This window comes from Spermophilus citellus, assembly GCF_964194105.1.
Source record: "Spermophilus citellus genome assembly, chromosome: 9".
Classification (NCBI taxonomy): domain Eukaryota; kingdom Metazoa; phylum Chordata; class Mammalia; order Rodentia; family Sciuridae; genus Spermophilus; species Spermophilus citellus.
In genome coordinates, this window is record NC_138191.1 from 89912382 (window position 1) to 89932346 (window position 19965).

A 19965-nucleotide genomic window follows, 5' to 3' on the forward strand; every position below is an offset into this window, starting at 1 on the left:
CCTACAATGACATCATAATTACCCCAAGTCCATTGTTTATATAGAGTTTACTCTCGGTGATGTACATTCTATGGGGTTGAACAAATGTATAACAACATGTATCTACTGGTATAGTATCTTAAGAGTAGTTTCTGTGTATGGAAAATCTCCTGTGTTCTACTTAGTCATCCCTCCCCTCTATGCTTCCAACCTGACAACTGCTGATATTTTTACTGTCTCCATAATTTTGCCTTTTCCAGGATGTCACATAGTTGGAATCATACAACTTTAGCCTTTTCGGATTGGCTCCTTTCACTTAGTTATATGCATTTAAGTTTCCTCCATGTCTTTTCATGGCTCGATCATTTCTTTTTCATGCCAAATAATATTCCATTATTCTGGATGTACCACAATTTATTTATCCATTTATCTACAGAAGGACATCTTGATTGCTTCCAAGTTTTGGTAATTAGGAGCCAAGATACTATAAACATCCATGTGCAGGTTCTTATGTGGACATAAGTTTTCAACTCCTTTGGGTAAATACCAAGGAGTACGATTGCTGGATCATATGGTAAGAATATGTTTAGTTTTGTAAGAAACTGCCAAACTGTGTTCCAAAGTGGCTGCATCATTTTGCATTCCCACTAGCAATGAATGAGATTTCTTGTTGCTCCACATCCTTGCCAGTATTTGCTGTTATTCCGGATTTTGGCCATTCTAGTAGGTGTTAGTGGTATTTCACTGTTGTTTTAATTAGCATTTCCTCGATGACATATGATGTGTAGAACATTTTCATTGCTTATTTGCCGTCTATATATCTTTTTTGGTAAGGTGTTTGTTATGGTCTTTGGCCCATTTCCGCTGCCCTTCCCTTTTTTTTCCTGCAGTGCTAGCTATTAAACCCAGGACTTGCATGTGCTAGGCAATACTCTACCACTGAGCTACATCCCCAGCTCAAAATATCTCATCATCGTTTATTTGTTTGTTTGTTTTATTTTGCTTGTGGTACTGGGGATTGACCCCAAGGTCAATGAATGCTTGTCACGAATTCTACCGCTGAGCTATATCCCTACCCCTTTTTTTAAAACTTTAAAACAGGGTCTCATACATTGCCCAGGCTGGCCTTGAATTTACAATCTACCTACATCAGCCTCTTTGAATAGCCAGGGTTACAGGTATGCACCACTGGGTCCATTTTAATATCAGGGTTTTTTTCTCCTCCTCCTCCTCCTCCTCCTCCTCCTCCTCCTCCTCCTCCTCTTCTTAATAAGATTACTAGATAAAGGATCAATTTTATTTTTTGTTTTCTTTTCTTGAGTTTTTTCTCTTTTTTTAAAATCCCTTTGAGATGGATCTCCCCAAATGCTGAAGTTGACCTTGAACCTGCAGTCCTCCTGCCTCAGTCTTCTGAGTAGCTGGGATTATAGGCATATACCACCATGTACAACTTTTGATGAGTTTGAAGAGTTCTTTGGGTATTTTGGATAACTTCTTTATCAGATATGCCTACTGCAAATATTTTCTCCCAGAATGGGGTTTGCCTTTTCATTCTCTTCACAGTGTCCTTTGCAGAGCAGGAAATTTTAATTATAAAATGAGCATCGTTATAATTTTTTTCATGAATCGTGCCTTTGGATTAGTATCTAAAAAGTCATTGCCAAACCTAAGATCCTATAGATTTTCTCCTATATTATCTTCTGAGAGTTTTAAAGGTTTGTGTTTTTCACTCAGATCTGTGATTCATTTGAGTTAATTTTTGTGAAAGTTGTAAAATCTGCATCTAGGGTTTTTTTTTTTTTTTAAACATGGATATCTAGTTGTTCCAGTACCATTTCTGGACAATTCATCTTAATTTTTATTTATTTATTTGCTACTACTTTATTCCATCCCCAGCCCTTTTTATTTTTTATTTTGAGATGTCTTGCTAACTTGCTAAGGATATTACTAACTTGCTGAGGCTAGCCTTGAACTTGCCATCCTACTGCCTTAGCCTGCGAAGTCATACAGGTGTGTGCTGTAGAGCCAGGCTCAAATCTTATTTTTTAAACTTGTTTTTCCTTCATTCCTAATTTCAGGGAAACAGCAGCATGACCACCAAGAAAGAAATCCCACTTGATGCAAGTTCTTTCATATATTCAATTAATTTCCAAATTTTTAAGTTCCACTTCATAAATTCTCTGAAGTCATTCCTTCATTCAGGCCCCCGAATACCTCTCATCTGTAATCCTGCTATAAACACCTCCCTGTCTACTTGGCAAGAGTCCCACCTTCCTCTGGTTTATTCTTTCTACTCCTACCAGATGATCCTTCTGCAAAGCAAATCTGATAATCTCTAATTTCTACTTAAAACCCTCTGTAAACTACCAATTTTATTTAAGATAAAGATCCATTTCCCCTTTTCAGGCTTAAAAGGTTTTTCCTGATTGAGTCCCAGCTACCCTGCCCTCTCCTCACTGTCATTACTTGGTAAACTGGCTTTTTGTGTTATTAGAGTATGTCCTGATCTTTTCGAGTCTGAGACCTTTGCTTCCTGCTCCTCCTTGCTCTGAAGCAAGGGGTTGTTTTCAGTCTGTGGTTGGTTGGCCTGTTGCTGTTGGGCCTGTGGTGAGTCAGTACTTCATGGTGGGAGCATGTGACAGAGAAGGTTACTCACCTCACAGCAATGCAGAAGCAAGAGAGAAAAAAGGCATGGCCCCAGTGTCCCCTATAAAGGAACACCTCCAGTGACCTAACTCCCTCCCACTAGGCCTCACCTCTTAAAAGTCCCACCACTTCCTAATGTACCACAGTCCAACAAGGAAGCCTTTAACACATGAGCCTTTGGAAGAACACTCATCCAGACAACAGCAATTACAAACAAATTAAAATGAAGGAGAGAAGTGTAACAGACACCTGTGTACTCAGCACTGAGATAAAATACCTGTCAGTTATTTGACATATTTGCTTCAGGCTTTTCTTTTTTTAATTTTATTTTTTATTTGTTCTAATTAGTTATACATGACAGTAGAATGCATCTTGGCACATCATACATAAATGGAATATAACTGCTCATTCTTCTGGTTGCATATGATGTAGAGTTACACTGTACATGTAATCATATATGCACAGAGGGTAATAATGTCCAATTTATTATACTGTCATTCCTACCTCATCCCCCTCCCTTCACTCCTCTCTAATACAAAATACCTCTACACCCCCCACCATTATGAATTAGCATCCACATATCAGAGAAAACATCCCGGCCTCTGGTTCTTTGTGGTTGGCTTATTTCACTTAGCATGGTATTCTCCAGTTCCATCTATTTACCAGCAAATGCCATAATTTCATTCTTCATTAAGGATGAGTAATATTCTATTGTGTATATATACCACAATTTCTTTATCCATTCATCTGTTGAAGGGCACCTAGGTTGGTTCCACAGTTTAGCTATTGTAAATTGAGCTGCTATAAACATTGATGTGGCTGTGTCACTGTAGTATGCTTATTTTAAGTCTTTCAGGTATAAACCTAGGAGTGCATAACTGGGTCCAATTGTGGTTCCATTACCAGTTTTCTGAGGAATCTCCATACTGATTTCCAGCGTGGTTGCACCAATTTACAGTCTCACCAGCAATGTATAAGTGTACCTTTTTCACTACATCCTTGCCAACATTTATTGTTGTTTTTATTCTTGATAATTGCCATTCTGACTGGAGTGAGATGAAATCTTAGAGTAGTTTTGATTTGCAGTTCTTGAATTGCTAGAGATGTTGAACATTTTTTCATATATTTGTTGATTGATTGTATTTCATCTTCTGTGAAGTGTCTGTTCAGTTCCTTAACCAATTTATTGACTGGGTCATTTGGTTATTTTATTTTTTATTTTTTGGTGTTAAGTGTTTTGAATTCTTTATGTTTCAGGCTTTTCTTATGCCTCTTAAGAAATAAGAGGTTGTAAACATAATTGAAGCTCCACCCCTCCAAAACCTTTATCTACTTTTTTACTTTTTTTCCCCCTAAAGGTAAACACCAATCTGAAGTCACTGTGGAAAAGTCTTTTTACTCATTGCTTTTCTCATTAAACAGCTGGCACCTCAAGAGGAGAGGGGACAACGTGTCTGTTCAATGTGATTTCTCTATGCTCAGTGCAGGGCTTGTCAATAAATGTTTGTTGAACACAGCTGGAATGAAACTAGCCTTTACTGTGTCACCTTCCATTCTAGTTCCTTCCACATTGTTCAGACAGCTCTACCTGTCCTTCTTAATTGGGCAGAACTGTGCTCCTTCTCAGAGAAGGGCTGAGATTCCTGTAGGGCAAAAAGAAACAATGGAAAGAACATGAATTTTAGAATCAAACTTACTGAATATGTGCCTTTTAGCAATTATTTCATCTTTGGATGTTTAATTTCCTCTTTTGTAAAAATTAGACTAATAATCCTTATTTGGTGGCATTTTTGTGAAGATTAAGTAAAGCAACAAATGTGAATGTGCCTTTTGTGGTGGAATAGGTATTCAATTAATATTACCATTCACATCAAAATAATTAGGTGTTTTAATTTCCTGTTTTTCTTTCTCTGACTTTTCCCTTTGCAACCCCTGTTGATTATTTTCTTTCCCTGTTTTTATGCTCATTCACACCAACTGTTCTTTTGCCCCTTCCTTTCCACAGCCTAGAAAGGGGGCTCCACTAGGCCTGGGACTCCACAGCACAAGAACCCTTCAAGGTCCAGCTGCAGAAGGACCCAGTATTCCAAGTATTCCTTCCTTCTCTTTTCTTCATTAGAGGAAGGTCAGACATCATTTACCATCTGTGATGTACGCTCTAAAATGGTATTAATGCTAGAGGCGTCTTTCCCGTGCTCTTTGTTCCTTGAAGGCCAGGACTGTCTTTCAGTTGTCTCTCATTTTCCACATTTCCCAGCACTAGCTGACAGAGAATGTGGTGGGACATAGTGTGACACGGAGTCAGTCTGCCTGAGTTGAAATCCTTCTGCCACTGGCTAACTGAATGATCTTGATCAAGTAACTGAACTTTCTTAGACCTTGGTTTCCTCAGCTATAAATCAAGAGTAATAATAATGTTACCTACCTGATGGTACAGTTCTGAGAATTTGAATTAATGAGATGCATCTGTAAAGCATCTTGTGCTGCACTTTCCTAAGTGCTCAATAAATGCTAGCTAATGTTCTGATTATTACATATTAACAGTGGCATGATATATGGCTTAACTAATGTTAGGGTTAATTGTATTAATTTCCTGTTGCTGTTGTAACAAATTACTGCAAAGTTCCCTTACTTAAAACACTACAAATTTATTATCTTAGAGATCTTGGGGTCAAAGTCTAGACTGAGTTTTACAGGCTAAAATAAAAGTGTCTGGGCTGTGTCCTTCTGGAGACCATGGGGAGAACCTGTGTCCCTGCCTTTTTCAGCTTTGAAAGTGTTGCCCATATTCCTTGGGTTGTGTCCCTGCATCACCCCTACCTCTTGCTTATGTTGTTCTGTTTCCTTTGATGATGCTGACCTTCCTGCCCCCTCTTTCACTTATAAAACCTTATTATCTTGAGCCCACCCAGATAATCCAGAATAATCTCCCATCTCAGGAGTCTTAACTTAATCACATTTGCAAAGTCTCTCTCTCTCTCTCTCTCTCTCTCTCTCTCTCTCTCTCTCACACACACACACACACACACACACACACACACACACACAATTTTTTTTTGGTACTGGGGATTGAACCCAGAGGTACTTTCCACTAAGCCACTTCCCCAGCCGTTTTCATTTTCTATTTCAAAACAGGCTATTCAGACTCCCAATTTGCTGGGATCACAAATGTGTATCACCACATGTGGATTATAACATAATATATTCAAAGGTCCTAGAAATTAGGTGTGGACATATTTGGTGGGGGTGCAGGTATTCTGTTTAGAGTACTTTAAAAAAATATATAATATATATATTAGTTGTGGTTGGATACAATACCTTTATTTTTAGTTATTTATTTATTTTTATGTGGTACTGAGGATTGAACACAGTGCCTCACACATGCTAGTAGAGTGCTCTACCACTGAGCCACAAACCCAGCCCCCTGTTTACAATACTTTTATGGTAAGAGTCATTTGTTCAATCAACAAGCATTCTTTTTTTTTTTTTTTTTTACTTTTTTAGTTTTTCTTTCTAGTTATAAATGACAGTAAAATGTATCTTGACATATCATATAAACATGGAGTATAACTTCCCAGTTTTGTGGTTGTACATGATGTGGAGTTACACTGGTCATGTATTTATATCATTCTATTATATTTCCCATTCCCATCACCCTCCCTTCCCCTCACTCCTTCATGTCCAGTCCTGTGAACACCCCCATCGCCCACTGAGAGTCAGCATCCTTATATCAGAGAAAACATTCGGCCTTTGGTTTTTGGGGATTGGCTTATTTTGCTTAGCATGATAATCTCCAGTTCCATCTATTTACGGGCAAATGGCATAATTTTATTCTTCTTTATGGCTCAGTAATATTCCATTGTGTATATGTACCACATTTTCTTTATCCGTTCATCTCAACAAGCATTCTTTGTCACTCTGTGTTGGGTCTGCTTTAGACAGTGGGGCTCTAAAGACACACAAAAATAATATCTGGCCCTCATGTTGCTTTCAGTCTTATGGAGAAGCTTTTTAACTTTTTTAAAAAATTTATTTTAGTTAGTTAAACATGACAGTATATCATACATAGATGGGATATAATTTCATTTTTCTGAGTGTACATGTTTCAGAATCATATTGGCCATGTAGTCACATATATACATATAGTAATAATGTCCGTTTCATTCTATCTTTCCTATCCCCACGTCCCCTCTACTTCCCTCCCATCACTTCCCTCTACCTAATCTAAGGTAACGCTATTCTTCCCTAGTGCCTTCCCCCACTCCCCACATCTTATTGTGAATTAGCATCCTCATATTAGAGAAAATATCTGGCCTTTGGTTTTATGGGATTGGCTTATTTCACTTAGCATGATATTCTCCAACTTCAACCATTTACTGGCAAATGCCATAATTCCACTCTTCTGTAAAACTGAGTGATATTCCATTGAGTATATATACCACATTTTCTTTTTCCATTCATCTGTTGAGGGACACCTAGGTTGGTTTCATAGTGTAGTTATTGTGAATTGAGCTGCTATAAACATTGATGTGGCTGCGTCACTGCAGTATGCTGATTTTAAGTCCTTTGGGTATAAACCAAGGAGTGGGATAGCTAGGTCAAATGGTGATTCCATTCCCAGTTTTCTGAGGCATCTCCATACTGCTTTCCATAGTGGTTGCATCAATTTGTAGTCTCACCAGCAATGTATGAGTGTACCTTTTCCCCGACATCCTTACCAACATTTATTGTTGCCTGTGTTCTTGATGATTGCCATTCTGACAGGAGTGAGATGAAATCTTAGAGTAGTTTTGATTTGCAATTCTCTAATTGCTAGAGATGTTGAACACTTTTTCATATATTTCTTGATCAGTTGTCTTTCTTCTTCTGTGAAGCGTCCGTTCAGTTCCTTAGCCCATTTATTGATTGGGCTGTGTTGTCAGTGGAGCTATCTTATGCTAGCAGTTCCCAAAATGTGGAGGGGAAATGGGAATATCTCATATTTAAATTACTTGAGCTTAGTACTTTTTTTGTTTGGTGGGAAACAGAAGATGCAGTGTTGTACTTGTTTTGTCCTGTGTATTCTAGACTTGGGTATGTGATTTTTTGTCAAAGTTGAGCTATTCTCAAAATTTATCTTCCAATGAGAAGCCAATAGAAACAAGACAAACAGATTTCAAGTAAGAAAGAGAAAGTGAAAGGACAATATTGTCTTTTATTTTCTGGTTAGCATGACAGTTGTAGGTGTGTATTAAAGGATTAGGAAGAATAATTTACTTTTGGCATCATCTGTCCAATAGAGTAAGTTCACTTCTACCCCTTAGAATTGACTCACAGATTTATTTTTGTCTTTATCTTTTTCTGACATGTATACTTTCAATTATCAATTTCCAGGATAATCATAGGTAACATTATTCTCTATTCATAGGAGTAGGAAATGAAAGAATGAGCACAGGAATGGGAATCACCTTCTAGAATTCTTAAGCGGTATGGGCTTTGGTTAGCAAGGCAATGCTCAGGAAAGGAGAAGAAATCAAAGATAATATTTTTTAAGATTCCAATTAATCCCATCTTTATTCCTGTTCCATTCTCAGAAAGAAACAAAAATCCCTTCTTTTGATCCCATGTTTCAGATTTAATAACTCTATCTGACTCCTTTAAACTTATCCTTTCCCCTCATACTTGTTTTCTTTCTCTCTTTTTTTTGGGGGGGGATGAGGGTGGGGGGATGAATTTTTTATTGGTTCTTTTTAGTTGTACCTGATATAGAATCCATTTTGACATAGTTATAAAAGCATAGTCTCCGCAGCTTTCTTCTTGTATGACTGCCAAGATGTGGCCTAACGGCATGTGGAGGACAGAAGCTATAAGGGTTTTCCCTCTTCCCAAGTATGTGGCAAGGGGGCACTTTTTTTTTCTTTTGGTAGAGTCCTGGGCTTTGTATATACTTTGTTTTTTGTTTATACTTTGCTTTCTTTAGCTTAGAAAGGACCATTAATAGCTGGAATGGACTTCTTAAAATGCAAGAAGAGCATGTCAGCTGCCCTTTTGTTTATTCATTATTTTCAAGGGTGGGACCTTTGTGAGTCACTTTAGTTTGTAGAGATCACACAGTTCATTTTTTGAAGGGTACATCGATATTCTCTCATTCAACAAAATTTCCTGGGTACCTACTGTGTGAAACAGATGCAGCAGGGAAGGAGGTAGAGAAGGGAAGTAACATCTACTGAGCTTTAGTATGTGCACGTTGTGGGACATTTTATGCTTATTTAATTTGTGGAAGAAGTTTAAGTCATTATGCTCAGAGGGCTTCAATATGGAAAGCAAGTTTTCTCTTTTGTGCTAGCTCCAATTGCCTGTCTATAGCACTGTGTCAAAAAGGATTGCGAGGCTGAGCTGAAGCGTGATGGGAATGAATGGTGAGATCAATAAATAATGTCTGCTATAACTCTGAGGGGACAATGGCAACACATAGGCCATGTAAACTTTCATTTGCTCATTAAGCTCTTCCCTAATACCAGCCATTTACTTAGCACCATGAAGGCATATATATATATTCATAGAAATGCAAAATAAGGCACTATGTGACCAATACTGATGGAGTACCACAAATACATTGTGCCAAAGAAGTATAAAGAAATTGCTCTGGATAGACAGAGAAGCATCAAAGAACAGTTGTCACATGAACTGTGTTAAAGTTGGACAAGAAAGCAGAACCACTGTGAGTTATGTAAGAAGGGATTCATTAAAGCAACATGACATCACCTTATTGTAAGGAGATCTGGGGATGGAAGGCCCAGAAAGGGGAGCTGGAGTATAAAATCCCTGGCTAGCATCCACCCTGAAACACCAGCATTGGTGGGTGAGTAGGAGCTTGCTAGGGAAGTCCAGAAAGCCACAAATACCTAGCTGCTAGAATGGACCCTTTAAGGGGAACTGATGAAGAAGCCTCTAGAAGGTTGTTTGCTTGACATCTGGTGATGGGCTGGGGAAGTTGACGGTCATCAGTACCAAGAGTTGGGAATAAAAGCTGGTCTCAGGAACAGGAAAGAGCAAGCAAGAGTTTGTTTCTATTTCTGTCAATCAACACATCTAATCAAGACTTTATTCTTCCAGAACACTCGCACATTTCGCTGGTGGTCAACCCGAACCTGTAATTATACAGGAAGAGATTTGGGGAAGTGTGGTTCCTGCTTGGCCAACTTGATACAGTTCAAAATCATCACACCTTAAAAAGCTTGATAAATTTGCGAAATAGTAGTGAGCACAGCATGTTAGCAAGTCTCAGTGAGCAAAAAGTCTTGGAGGTAGGGGTGAGGAAGCTAGATTTCTTAAACTCAGGTTTAAGAAAACCTGAGTAAATCAGCATGCTGCAGTGAAGGGCTTATGCTGGAAGATAAGGTTGGAAACAAAGATGAGAGTCATTAATAACAGTCAACCATTATTTATTGAGAACATAGTATTACCAGGCACTGAACTAGATGGTAGAGCTATATAGTGCTAAATATAAGAGCTCAATTTTGAAAGACTTTGAACATCAGATTAAAATGTTTGCTCAGTTTTAGGTCCATCTATAGATAAATAGTTGGCTCTTCCATTTGGAACAACTGGTCAATTGCATTTCTCCATTAATTCAACTCAATAGACTCTAAATTCAACTCAGCTAATGTTGAAGTGCCTTCAAATACAAGCTCCTCCAGGCACACTATTATTGTTTTCTCAAACAGTTTAATGTGGCTTCATCTGATAACATTGGGTGGAGTAGAAATACTGAGTCACTTCTTTCTCTGCCAATTTTTTTCGAGTGATTTATGTCCACATTTATTTTATACACTGATGTCCTCATTCCAAAGCAAAAGCACTTAAGGGAGCCAAACAATGTACAGATTATATTGCCTGGAACCCCAAATTCTTGTTGAAACAAATGTTACTTCATAAAAATGTTGATGTATGATTTGTATTAGTGTACCTTGGGTAAGCACCTGAGCTCTGTGCTAGTACATTGTAACACCTGTGATTGTTGTGTCTCAGGCATTGCACAAGTGCTCTGTTTAACCCTTGCCAAAGCCCCAGAAGCTAGGTACTTTTATTGGCTTTACAGGTAAAGGAAAGCAATACTTCATGAGAGTAAGCAACATTTCCAGGATTATATAATGAGTAGGAAACATGAACTAGAAATCGAATCTTACCCACTCCACAGCCCAATAAATGAGCAGTCAACCATTCTATAGTTGGGAAACTAGTGACTTAGAGACTCCTTCAGGTGATTCAGGGGGCATATTTTATAGGCAGAAAAGGTGTCTGAAAGATATCACTCATGGTCTTAAAGATACAAGTTGAGGATAAAACACCTGTGCAAAGAAATCTGCAAAGAGCAAAAGGAAACCTCTGAAATCTTTCCACTGCACTCCAAGGATACAAATCGGCACCTGAGCATTTCCTCAATTCCAAGATGTGTGCACCTGCATGTCACACCCCTCCTGTGGATATTTGGATAGCTTTGAGTATTGTGTGAAGGGTACTTTCTGCCTTCAGAACCGTCCCTAAACTTGTTGCTGGGTGATGTGGATATGCTGCCATTTCTGCCAAATAAGCAATGTAGTGAGCATCTCGTTGCATGGCATGTGTGCATCTGTACATGAGAAAGAGTTACGAGTTGTGACAAAAATGAACCAAAGCAAGGAAAGTATCCAACCTGTGATGGGTTTGCCACAAAGCCAGTGACATTTCCTTCTTTTCATTTCTATTTACCATTCTGGCACCAGGATCCTCACTGAAGTGTCTCTGTGTATTCCTTAATACAGCACATCATCCTCACACTGCTGCATCTAGTCAGAGAGTTTTGTTAATGTGCAGGTTGCCAAGCAGTGTTGCACTGAATCCTCATAACAGCTTAGCAAGGTAGGCAAAGTGAACTCAGAGGAATAGACTTGCCCAGCACATTAGTGGCCAAACCCAGACTAGTCTGTGCTTTTTCTGCCCTGCTTTTCAACTAATATCAGTTCTGGGAAAGAAAACACCATAGTTAAGATGAGTTTTCACTTTTTAATCAGATTTTCACATGCTGACATCCTGATTTCTTTTGGGTCCATTATAATTAATTCTGAAGTGGGGACTACCTGAGGTGCTATTGTTTCAGGGGTGGGAGTGGGTATACAGGAATCCAAAGCTCTCAGGCCTATGACCAATGGGCTACCTTCTTACAGCACAGACAATCCAAACTAAATGTGACAAATGGGCAGAAACTCATAAGTATTCCAGCTCTTCACTTCCCTACTTTGATTACATTGTACTGGATGGGCATTTGGAACTCAGTTCAGGGTGCATATAGTTGAATTATGCAATTTGCTGATATGCAATTAACCGGAGTAGCAACACATTCAATCTAATGGGGGCCAGACAGAGACTGCATAATTCTTGGGAACACAAGCTGATTATGCAGTTAAGTGATATGCACTTAAGAGAAGTGCACCACATCTATCTGATCCCATTTCTTTCAATAGATTCCTCATGGCACTTTACCCCAGCCTTACTGCTTTTATGGTAAAACATATTCTAACCTGTATTCACTTGAAGTGAGAACCTTACAGTTCATATGTAGATTTGGGATTCATTTCTTTTTAAAACCAATCTTTTAAAATCTTAACCCTTTAATACACGAATGGGTAGGCAAGCAAGAAAGGAAAGGGGGAAATCTAGGGCTCAGCATTCTGTGTCTTAGGGTTAGAGAACAACTCCTGAATTGTACAATTTATGATTATTCAACCCCCCCAACTTTTTTTGTTTTGGTTTGTGAAATCATGTTTCAAATGCAAACGTGAGGTGCATAAAAGATTTATTTTTAAAAGCAAAGGCCTCTGCACTCAGTATTTTTTTTTTAACTCGAAAATGGATATTATAGAAAGGGGGCCCTTTTACGAGAAATTCCAATTAAATGACAGTTCATAGAGTATGGCCAGTTTTAAGTTACTCTGATGATGATGGATCATTAATTTAATTTGGCAGGTTTTACAGTTTTATTGTATATTTGCTGCATGCCCTAGATTGACCTAAATCCTTTGTGGGACCCCAAGAAATATAAAATATGGTGGATTATCCTCAGCCTCTTTGGGAGGTCATGACCTATGCATACAAAGTAAGTGAAGAACAATGAAACATAGCATATAACTAGGAGTCAAAAATGGTTGTTAAAGAGAATAAGAAATTAAAGAAATCAGAGAGGGGAGATAATGGACTGGGCTAAAGTTTTTTCATCACTAGAGGGAGACAGAGGGAGAAGCAAGGGTCTATGCTTCATATAAGGACAATTCAAACAAATAAAGCTGTTACTTACTATCCCAAATTTACAGATGAGGAAACTGAGGCTCCAGAATATGAAGGAATTTTCCTATGATCCACAGGTAGTGGGAAACTGAGTCATAATTTAGAATCAGGTATATCTGTCTCCACCATTCTTCCGTGGAGGCGTTCACTCAAGAGGCTGTGGCAGACAAGCTGTGGAATATGCAGACATCTGCTGGGAGAATTATGTGACCATCATCAACATTCCCATCCTGAGGTCCTGTGGAAAGATTTCAAGGATCAGGTGGGAATTGTAGTCTCATTTTGAAGGGTCTGTTTCTTATCCCTCTACTAGAAGAGATGACAGCCTTATATATGCAGCTTTTCTTAACTTAATAAATTTCTGCAAGCTCAGCAAAACCAAATGTGGTGATTAAGCAAAGAACAGATTAACTCAGCATTTGGGAATGGTGGTGGGCTAGCAAGAGAGAATGACAAAGATTAATGGGATCACAAAATCATCAAATAAGCTTTCCATAAAGGAGATTCTGCTCGTGGTCCATCAGGGATGAGGAGGATTAGAACCAGCTAGGACTGAAGTGGTCCCTGTCCTTTAGATTTGTATCAGTAGTACTCCAGGACTTTCTGTTACTTAATAATTTACTCCTTACCAGTGTTAGTTTTCTACTGTTCCCGAACAAATTATCACCAACTTTGTCGCTTTAAACACCCATTTATTATCTCATGGTTTCATGTCTGGGGGACACATGGGTAGATTAGTTAATTCCCCTGCTCAGACTTTTAGGTGTTAGCCAGAGCTGCATTCTATTTGGGGACTTGATTGGGGAAGGAAGACTCTACTTTTAAGATCATTCAGGAAGGTTTAGAATTCAGTTCCTTGCAGGTGTAGGATTTCTGGTGACTTCTTTCTTTAGCATTAGTATACTTCTGGAGAGCCTTTGAGGTCTGTGAATGTGCTTCCATTCTAAAATTAACCACACATGTGCTCCTCCTATTCTTTGTTAAGGATCACACCATTCAAAGAGTTGTTCAAACCCAAATCCTGAAGGTTACCCTTGAGTCTTCAATTCATCATCAAGTCCTACTGGTCATACCTCCAAAAATAAATCTTGACTCTAATAACTAGTTTCCACTTCATAGTCACCACCATTCAGCAAGGTACCATCATCTCTTACCCAGTCCTTTTCTTACTCTGTAATGACCTCCTTTCTGCTCTCTTTGCTTCCCTGCTGGTCCTCCCTAAATCTGCTCTCCACACACCAGCCAGAGTGGTCTGTAAAAAATGGAAACGAGGTCATACCACTTCCTTTCTCAAAATCTTCCCATGGCTTCTCATTGTAATTACAGTAAAATCCAAAATCCTGATTCCTTTGTGGTCTGGCCTTGCTTACCTCTGATTCTAGCTCCTAGCACTCCCCATCCAGGTCACCATGTTCTGACCATGCAGGCTTCCTTGTGCCCCTCAAGTATAACACAGTCCCACCTACCTCAGTCTTTGTACTTGCTTTTCACCTGGAACTCATTATCCCTGGACCTGCATGTGGCTGGCTACTTTTCATTATTCAGGTCTGGATGCAGTGCCACCTCTGTACAGAGAACATTCTTGCCTAACTTTTGTAAAGTAACAATACCTCTACACCTAAAATCACCCTTTACCCTGTTAGTCCACATGCCACATGCTTTTTCTCAACATTTTTTTTAAGTTAAAAAAATTCTTTTAGTTGTTGATGGACTTTTTATTTATTTACATGTGGTGCGAAGAATCGAACTCAGTGCCTCATGCATGCTAGGCAAGCGCTCCACCAGTGAGCCATAACCCCAGCCCTCTCAGCACTTCTTACTGGCCCCAAATATCTCCCCCTCCCTCCCTCCTTCCTTCCTTGTTATAAACAGCTGAGTTGGTGAATTTGCTAGGCAGCAGGAGAAAACTTCCTTTCTTTCTTTCTCCCTCCCCTTCTCCCCCTCCACTTATTTATATATCATTTTTTTTACTTCATTATTGCCTTTTCTTCTTTCTAGAATGTAAGCTCCACAAGGGACTTTGAGCACCTCTGCCTGGCGCATGTTTAACCAGAATGTGTGTAAAAAAATAAATGAACATTTTAAGGAGGGCATTAAAGGATTATTAATTCCTATTTTAATCAGAAATATTATGTTACTTTGCCAAAGTTAAATTATTGTCCAGTGTTTACCCCTAAATTCTCCAAAGGCTGGGGCCATATTTTAGATGCTTTTCTTACCCTACCATGCTCATTGGTACATAGTCCCCAGGAAGGGGATAGAGTGGTTAGTGAGTTGGAAGCCTGACTCTGCTCTACTCAGTGTAACCCTGGGCAGGTTATTCAGCCTCATTGAGACACTATTTCCTCATATGTAAAATAGGGGTAAAAACAGTACTTGCCTCACAGAGTTATAAAAATCAATTCAGGTGTTACAGGTAAAACGCTCAACTCACTGTTGACACATATCAAGGGCAATAGATTTTCTTCATTTTCTTGTTTCATTTTTGTTCCTTTTTTCTCTTTCTAGGCATTCAATTAATGTTTGAGCTAAAGAGTTGACCCTTTCTGTAGTTTTCAGACTGTTGGCATGAGTCATCTTATTTCTTTCAATTGCTCTAATTCTAAGCAGGCCTTTTTTCTTGATTTTTAAACTCAAATGTAAGGAGTATCGTTCTCCATGAAAAACAGCAAGGAAGGCCAGCCAGTTGGGAAGGTGCGTTCTGTAGGCTTCTTGGTCAGGAGCTAGCCCCTGATGAGGAGAAGGAGTGCCTTGGCTGCAGAAAGTTTCAGTTGTGAGCAGAATTTCAGGCCTTAGGCATTTCCTTGCTGGGTTTTAGAATCCTTCATTGCTTTGCTTTTTTTTTTATTGGTTGTTCACAACATTACAAAGCTCTTGACATATCATATTTCATACATTAGATTGAAGTGGGTTATGAACCCCCAATTTTACCCCAAATGCAGATTGCAGAATCACGTTGGTTACACATCCACAATTTTACATAATGCCCTATTAGTAATTGTTGTATTCTGCTACCTTTCCTATCCCCTACTATCCCCCCTCCCCTCCCCTCCCATCTTCTCTCTCTACCCCATCTACTGTAATTCATTTCTCTCCTTGTTTATTTTCCCATTCCCCTCACAACCTCTTATATGTAATTTTGTATAGCAATGAGGGTCTCCCTTCATTTCCATGCAATTTCCCTTTTCTCTCCCTTTCCCGCCCATCTCATATCTCTGTTTAATGTTAATCTTTTCTTCCTGCTCTTCCTCCCTGCTCTGTTCATAGTTGCTCTCATTATATCAAAGAAGACATTTGGTATTTGTTTTTTAGGGATTGGCTAGCTTCACTAAGCATAATCTGCTCTAGTGCCATCCATTTCCCTGCAAATTCTATGATTTTGTCATTTTTTATTGCTGCATAGTACTCCATTGTGTATAGATGCCACATTTTTTTAATCCATTCATCTATTGAAGGGCATCTGGGTTGGTTCCACAGTCTAGCTATTGTGAATTGTGCTGCTATGAACATCGATGTGGCAGTGTCCCTGTAGCATGCTCTTTTAAGGTCTTCAGGAAATAGTCCGAGAAGGGCAATAGCAGGGTCAAATGGTGGTTCCATTCCCAGCTTTCCCAGGAATCTCCAAACTGCTTTCCAAATTGGCCGCACCAATTTGCAGTCCCACCAGCAATGTACAAGTGTACCCTTTTCTCCACATCCTCGCCAGCACTTGTTGTTGTTTGATTTCATAGTGGCTGCCAATCTTACTGGAGTGAGATGGTATCTTAGGGTGGTTTTGATTTGCATTTCTCTGACTGCTAGAGATGGTGAGCATTTTTTCATGTACTTGTTGATTGATGGTATATCCTCCTCTGAGAAGTGTCTGTTCAGGTCCTTGGCCCATTTGTTGATTGGGTTATTTGTTATCTTATTGTCTAATTTTTTGAGTTCTTTGTATACTCTGGATATTAGGGCTCTATCTGAAGTGTGAGGAGTAAAAATTTGTTCCCAGGATGTAGGCTCCCTATCTACCTCTCTTATTGTTTCTCTTGCTGAGAAAAAACTTTTTAGTTTAAGTAAGTCCCATTTGTTGATTCTTGTTATTAACTCTTGTGCTATGGGTGTCCTATTAAAGAATTTGGAGCCCGACCCCACAATATGTAGATCGGAGCCAACTTTTTCTTCTATCAGACGCAGAGTCTCTGATTTGATATCAAGCTCCTTGATCCATTGTGAGTTAACTTTTGTGCATGGCGAGAGAAAGGGATTCAGTTTCATTTTGCTGCATATGGATTTCCAGTTTTCCCAAGACCATTTGTTGAAGATGCTATCCTTCCTCCATTGCATGCTTTTAGCCCCTTTATCAAATATAAGATAGTTGTAACTTTGTGGATAAGTCTCTGTGTCCTCTATTCTATACCATTGGTCCACCCGCCTGTTTTGGTACCAGTACCATGCTGTTTTTTGTCACTATTGCTCTGTAATATAGTTTGAAATCTGGTATCACTATACCGCCTGATTCACACTTCCTGCTTAGAATTGCTTTTGCTATTCTGGGTCTTTTATTTTTCCATATGAATTTCATGATTGCTTTTTCTATTTCTACAAGAAATGTCATTGGGATTTTGATTGGCATTGCATTAAACCTATAGAGAACTTTTGGTAATATCACCATTTTGATGATGTTAGTTCTGCCTATCCATGAACAGGGTATATTTTTCCATCTTCTAAGATCTTCTTCTACTTCTCTCTTTAGGGTTGTGTAGTTTTCATTGTATAAGTCTTTCACCTCTTTTGTTAGGTTGATTCCCAAGTATTTTATTTTTTTTGAGGATATTGTGAATGGAGTGTTTTTCCTCATTTCCGTTTCAGAAGTTTTGTCGCTGATATACAGAAATGCCTTTGATTTATGAATGTTGATTTTATATCCTGCCACTTTGCTGAATTCATTTATTAGTTCTAGTAGTTTCTTTGTAGACCCTTTTGGGTCTTCTAGGTATAGAATCATGTCATCTGCAAATAGTGATAATTTAAGTTCTTCTTTTCCTATTTTTATGCCTTTAATTTCTTTCGTCTAATTGCTCTGGCCAGTGTTTCGAGAACTATATTGAATAGAAGTGGTGATAGAGGGCATCCCTATCTTGTTCCAGATTTTAGAGGGAATGCCTTTAACTTTTGTCCATTCAGAATGATGCTAGCCTGAGGCTTAGCATAGATAGCTTTTACAATGTCAAGGTAAGTTCCTGTTATCCCTAGTTTTTCTAATGTTTTGAACATAAAGGGATGCTATACTTTGTCGAATGCTTTCTCTGTGTCTATTGAGATGATCATATGGTTCTTATCTTTAAGTCTATTGATGTGGTGAATAACATTTATTGATTTCCGTATATTGAACCATCCTTGCATCCCAGGGATGAATCCTACTTGATCATGGTGCACAATTTTTTTGATGTGTTTTTGTATTCGATTTGCCAGAATTTTATTGAGGATTTTTGCATCTAGATTCATTAGAGATATTGGTCTGTAGTTTTCTTTCTTTGAGGTGTCTTTGTCTGGTTTCGGAATAAGGGTGATGTTGGCCTCATAGAATGAATTTGGAAGAGCTCCCTCTTTTTCTATTTCCTGAAATAACTTGAAAAGTATTGGTATTAATTCTTCTTCAAAGGTTTTGTAAAACTCCGCTGTATACCCATCCGGTCCTGGGCTTTTCTTGGTTGGTAGTCTTTTGATGGCTTCTTCAATTTCATCCATTGATATTGGTCTGTTTAAATTGTGTGTATCCTCCTGACTCAGTCTGGGCAAATCATATGACTTAAGAAATTTATCGATGTCTTCACTATCTTCTATTTTATTGGAATATAGGTTTTCAAAATAATTTCTAATTGTCCTCTTTATTTCTGTATCATCTGTTGTGATATTGCCTTTTTCATCCCGTATGTTAGTAATTTGAGTTCTCTCTCTTCTTCTCTTCGTTAGCATGGCTAAAGGTCTGTCGATCTTATTTATTTTTTTTGAAGAACCAACTTTTAGTTTTGTTAATTTTTTCAATAGTTTCTTTTGTTTCAATTTCATTGATTTCCATTCTGATTTTAATTATTTCTTGCCTTCTGCTACATTTGCTGTTGTTTTGCTCTTCCTTTTGTAGGGCTTTTAGATGAAGTGTGAGCTCATTTATTTGTTGGTTTTTCCTTTTTTTGAGGAATGACCTCCAGGCAATGAATTTCCCTCTTAAAACTACTTTCATTGTGTCCCATAGATTCCGATATGTTGTGTCTGTATTTTCATTTATCTCTAAGAATTTTTTGATTTCCTCCTTTATGTCTTCTGTAACCCATTGATCATTCAGTAACATATTGTTCATTGTCCATGTGATGTAGGATTTTTCCTTCCTTCTTTTATCATTGACTTCCAGTTTCATTCCATTATGATCAGATAAAATGCATGGTATTATCTCCACCCCTTTATATTTACTGAGGGTTGCCCTATGGCATAATATATGGTCTATTTTTGAGAAGGATCCATGTGCTGCTGAGAAAAAAGTATATCCATTTGATGATGGTTGATATCTTCTATATATGTCAGTTAAGTCTAGGTTATTGATTGTGGTATTGAGTTCTATAGTTTCTTTATTCAACTTTTGTTTGGAGGATCTGTCCAATGGTGAGAGAGGTGTGTTGAAGTCACCCATAATTATTGTGTTGTGGTCTATTTGATTCTTGAACTTGAGGAGAATTTGTTTTATGAATGTCGCAGCACCATTATTTGGTGCATAAATATTGATAATTGTTATGTCTTGTTGGTGAATGGTTCCTTTTAACAGTATATAATGTCCTTCCTTATCCCTTTTGATTAACTTAGTCTTGAAGTCGATTTTATTCGATATGAGGATGGCCACCCCTGCTTGCTTACGAGGACTGTGTGCGTGGTATATTTTTTTCCATCCTTTCACCTTCAGCCTGTGTATGTCTTTTCCAATCAGATGTGTCTCCTGGAGGCAGCACATTGTTGGATTTGTTTTTTTAATCCATGATACCAGCCTATGTCGCTTTATTGGAGAGT

General features: G+C 38.4%; 1 protein-coding gene across 5 annotated transcripts in view; it reads left to right on the top strand.

Moving 5' to 3' along the window:
* The window catches only part of TM2D1 (TM2 domain containing 1), a 246562-nt gene that overhangs the window by 45954 nt on the left and 180643 nt on the right, over positions 1 to 19965 (top strand). The window contains exon 6 of one of the 5 annotated variants that reach the window (XM_081306358.1): positions 4631 to 4750. The exons of 3 other annotated variants lie outside the window; for them this stretch is intronic. In XM_081306358.1, the coding sequence (XP_081162484.1) occupies positions 4631 to 4744 (114 nt within the window). In that variant the 3' untranslated portion in view covers positions 4745 to 4750. Of the gene's footprint in view, positions 1 to 4630; positions 4751 to 19965 lie in introns of those variants that run through there. One more of the 5 variants, XM_081306362.1, reaches the window with a different exon arrangement.